The 4809-nt window shown below is 40.7% G+C and overlaps 1 protein-coding gene across 1 annotated transcript in view; it reads left to right on the forward strand.

Moving 5' to 3' along the window:
* The first annotated feature begins 3823 nt into the window (after positions 1-3823).
* The window catches only part of LOC107676158 (tripartite motif-containing protein 35-like), a 9535-nt gene continuing 8549 nt past the window's right edge, over positions 3824-4809 (forward strand). The window contains exon 1 of the mRNA XM_016470680.1: positions 3824-4228. Within this exon, the coding sequence (XP_016326166.1) occupies positions 3824-4228 (405 nt within the window). The remainder of the gene's footprint in view (positions 4229-4809) is intronic.

Here is a 4809-nt window from a genome sequence, read left to right on the forward strand (position 1 = left end):
GGATTCAATGATGGTGGAGTAGAACTGTTTCAGCAGCTCTTGTGGCAGGTTGAACTTCCTCAGCTGGCGAAGGAAGTACAACCTCTGCTGGGCCTTTTTCACAAAGGACTCAATGTGATTGTCCCACTTCAGGTCCTGAGAGATAGTAGTGCCCAGGAACCTGAATGTCTCCACTGTTGTTACAGTGCTGTTCATGATAGTGAGTGGGGGGAGAGCAGAGGGGTTCCTCCTGAAGTCCACTATCATCTCCACAGTTTTGAGCGTGTTAACTTCTGGTGAGACATGTAACGTGCTGTCTGTATTTTGGCAATTCACGGGAAAGATTTGCTTTATTAAAGTCCCCAAGAATGATTATAAACAGTGAGTAAACACTCACGAGAATGAACGAGCAAAACTCCTGCGGCGAATAGAACGGCTTGCAGTTAACGAAGAGCGCTTCTAGATCGGGACAACACATCTTCTTTAACGCTGTAACATCTGTACACCACCTTTCGTTGATGTAAAAACATGTCCCGCCGCCGCGCGATTTCCCCGTTGATACTGCGTCGCGGTCTGCTCTAAACAGCTGAAAGCTGGGCAGATGTAGCGCGCTGTCCGGAATGGCGTCAATTCAGCCAGGTTTCCGTGAAGCACAGAGCAGCAGAGTTTGAAAAATCCTTGTTTGTCCTGGAGAGCAGAAGAAGTTCGTCCGTTTTGTTGGGTAGAGAGCGGAGATTCGCCATATGGATGCTGGGCAACGGCGTTCTGAATCCGCGCTTCCGGATGCTAGGCAACGGCGTTCGAAATCCGCGTGGACGGGGGAAGAGAGCCGGCGTGCTCGTGTACGCCTGGCAGCGCGGATTTCGAACGCCGTTGCGTTCTTCTCGCCGAGAAGACCCCCGCAGATGCCCGATCAGGGTCGTGCTTTCCTTTTTGCAGAAAGTGTTGGAGCGAAGGCTGTCTCCTTCCACCCTTAAAGTCTATGTCGCTGTGATTGCTGCTAACCATGACCCGGTGGAAGGGAAATTGGTAGGGAAGCATGATCTGGTCATCAGGTTCCTCAGGGGGGCGAGAAGGTTAAATCCTCCCCGGCCCCCCTCTATACCCGAGTTTGGGCCGGCTGACTCCCAGGTAATCCTCACCCAGGTAAGTGAGGTTGCGAGCTCACTCTACTAGAAGTGTTGCATCTTCAGTGTTTTCCCAGTGTTATCCAATCTCACTTAGTGGGTAGTGCTACAACAATGTACGACTGGTCTTCTTGTTGCGAGCCCCGGCCTACACCAAAAGGACACTGGAAGGGGCACCATCCATGGCGCTTTGGTAGGGATCCCAATTCGTCGGTCACCGACGTGACGTCGAGAGTGACCGACTGAAAGGGAACGTCTCGGTTACGTATATAACCCTCGTTCCCTGAAGGAGGGAACGGAGACGTCCCGTCCCATCACCATGGCTGCTGTACCACCGCTGAGCGGCCGGATCACCGGCTCGGCTCCTCAGCGAAAACCTGGTATGCATTGCACTGGCTGCCTTTTTATGCTCACACTGTGATCAGTGGCAGCTGGATGCAATCATCGCATGCCAATGTGCATTGGCTTGTTTAGTTTACACTCGAAGTGGATTGGTTTCTCTAGGCGAAATCCCAATTCGTCGGTCACCGACATGACGTCTCCATTCCCTCCTTCAGGAAATGAGGGTTACATACGTAACCGAGACGTTTCCTGTTTCCTCTGCCAGTGCCATCAGGCCCCTCAAGGTTAAATGTCACTGATAATTGGTTGCTTTTACATCACATCAGTAGATAATACACTAGGGTGACCATATGTGCCATTTTCCCAGGACGCGTCCTGGCCAGGATTTCTACATTGCCTGACTGTCGGTTTTGTCTTAAGTTCATGTAAACCGTTGCAAAATAAAACGCATGAGTATCAGTATTGGATCCGTGAAATAGATCTTGTGACAGCAGCCTAGCTGTGCCTTCTTTTATTAATGTTAATCAAACAACAAAACATACTGCTCTTGACTAAATTATGCACGTATGGTCACCCTATAATACACCTATTTCACAAAGGCGGTTTACGGGGTCCTGAAGCATGCAACATGGTGCATTTTATATTTGATGAAGAAGCTCTGGACTTTTGGTCCTGCAATACACAGCATAGAGACAGTGTTCACCATTCAGACGGGAAACGCCGAAACAAGAAGATGCTTCAAAACACTAGTCAGTCTATACAAAGCAATGGCTCCCTCTAGTGGACAATGGAGTTAAACTATTTATATATTTTGATTGTTTGTGGCGTTTGCTAAAGATTGCACACAGATAAATGAATAATATAAAATCAACCAATTTAAAAATTAAGTTCTTATTAATTATTCTTTTTCTCTTAAGTTAAAAAATAATAATAAATAGCAGTTATAAATGTATTTTATTCTTAAGAATGTTGGGGCTGGATTGACGCAAATCTTCTTGAGAAAGAAGTTAAATAAGTGCTGCAAGTAGTTGTAAAAATGTGCAATTCTTGAAAACTTCTAAAGAGGTTCTCAACTATTGTCCTAAAACTTATAATAATCTTGAAGTATTAATTACATTTTATTTGTAAGAATGTTGGGGCTGGATTCACAAAAATAGTCTAAGGAAAGAAGTACTGTCAATAGTTAAATCAAGTTCGGATTGTTTTATTGTGTTCAAAAAAGCAAAAGAAAAAAAAAAAGAAAAAGAAATTGCTTAAGATGAATTCCAAGAAGTTTGTAAAACTGTGCAAGCCTTGATAAAGTTTTCAAATATGTCCTTAAAAACATAAGAAGAATCTTGAGGTATTATTTCACCTTTTAAAACCAATGCCACACACAGATAAATTAATAATAAAATGAGTTAACACTAACACTAATATTTAATAATGTTTAATTTAATAATTAATTTTTAAAAATCTGATTGAAATACCCTTTATCTTGAATTTTGTTTGGTTTTCTATGAGGATGTAAGAGCATTATTTGTTTTGATCATGTGAAGTAATAGTTTTCACATTTAGTTTACCATTTTTTTCATATATTTAAAGCACTTTATGAGGGTCAGAGTCGGAGTATGCTATGCACAGTATATATTATCATATACTTATATATAGTTCTGATTTATATTCAGTAAGAAATAATAATCCTTTATCAGATTTATCAAGTGATTTACAATATGACAACAGCCTGCAACTATTGGCACAAACACACACAACGGAATTTTATACTGCATAGTGCATACTCCAACTTGTGTTAAGAATAATTTGCATATAAGCTCCTGTACCCTCAGTTCACCTCCTCCACACACACACACACACACACACTTACGCACATGTTACTGTTACAGTATATTGCATTTTTTGCACGTTGTCATCTAGTTTTCCATTTTCCCCTATGACATCAAATTACACTATTTACAGCATGTCAACTCATGAGTCAGACGGATAGAGTCTAAGCAAGAACTAAGAAAGTCTTTCCATCATTTGCCAACTTTTAACCTGTAATTCAGAATGAAACCAACAGCGTAACAAAGAAAAGGTTCTGGTCCGTTTGTAGGTCAAATACTGTTGTTCCAGTGAATCCCAAATAAGGGATCGAAAAGGAAACAAAAAAACATTTCTTTGGAATCTTTGAAGTCAATCTTTCCAAGGAAGGACAAAAACAATGCAAACATGCGCTCACACAGATTCATTCAGCCATTCTTTGGAAACCTTATGCACTGGCATAACTCGTTTTTTTTTTTTTTACTAAGTGACATCACAACTCAGTTGTATTTGAATCTCTCCTCCACACTTCAGTGAACAGAAAAGCAAGTTCTCACCAGCTAAAACACCACAAAATGGCAACTCAGCCGTCTCACTTTGAGGAGAACCTTCTGTGCCCTGTTTGCCGTGACATCTTCAGAGATCCCGTTCTCCTGCTGTGTTCTCATAGCTTTTGCTGGGTCTGTCTGGATCAGTACTGGGAGCTCAGCGGATCACAGATGTGCCCTGTATGCCGGACAGACTTCTGCATGGACTGTCCTCCATGCAACCGTGCTTTGAAGGACCTGTGTGAGATCTTCCTTCAGGAGAGAAAAAATTTGATGTCAGTAGAGGCCGAGTTATTCTGCAGTGTGCATGGAGAGAAACTTAAGCTCTTCTGCGAGGAGGACGAGCATCTCGTGTGCAGCGTGTGTGTGAACGAAGATATTCATGTCAAACACACATGCAGACCTGTGGATGAAGCTGCAGTTGCTCTCAAGGTACAGTTCACATTATCTGTGAGATCCAGCAGCTTTTAGAGAAAAATATTACTTTACTTTTACTTTTTAGTTTTAATAGTTTTAATTTAAGAGAATTTAAAGAGAACTTAATTCCACTTCACTGCATTTTAACTTACAGATATTAATAATCAGTTCAAAACTTCACATATCAATGAAAAAAACAGAGATTTTGTACTTCATTTTTTGTCATTAAGTATTTTAAGAATAGTGCAAATTCTTTGAAAAAGTTAGAATTTTGAGTAAGGCCTGAATAAATCGTTTTTCCATGCGGAGTGTAGGCAGGGCTGGACTGGGACAAAAAAATGGCCCAGGCAGCCCACCACCATATATATATATATGTATATGTATATGTATATATATATGTGTATATGTATATATATATGTGTATATGTATATATATATATGTGTATATGTATATATATATATGTGTATATGTATATCTATATTTTAAAATGTAATTTATTCCTGTGATTTCAATGCTGATTTTTTTAGCATCATTACTCAAGTCACATGATCCTTCAGAAATCATTTAAATATTCTGATTTGCTGCTAAAAAAAGA

This window comes from Sinocyclocheilus anshuiensis, unplaced genomic scaffold (assembly GCF_001515605.1).
Source record: "Sinocyclocheilus anshuiensis isolate Anshui unplaced genomic scaffold, SAMN03320099.WGS_v1.1 scaffold2808, whole genome shotgun sequence".
Lineage (NCBI taxonomy): Eukaryota > Metazoa > Chordata > Actinopteri > Cypriniformes > Cyprinidae > Sinocyclocheilus > Sinocyclocheilus anshuiensis.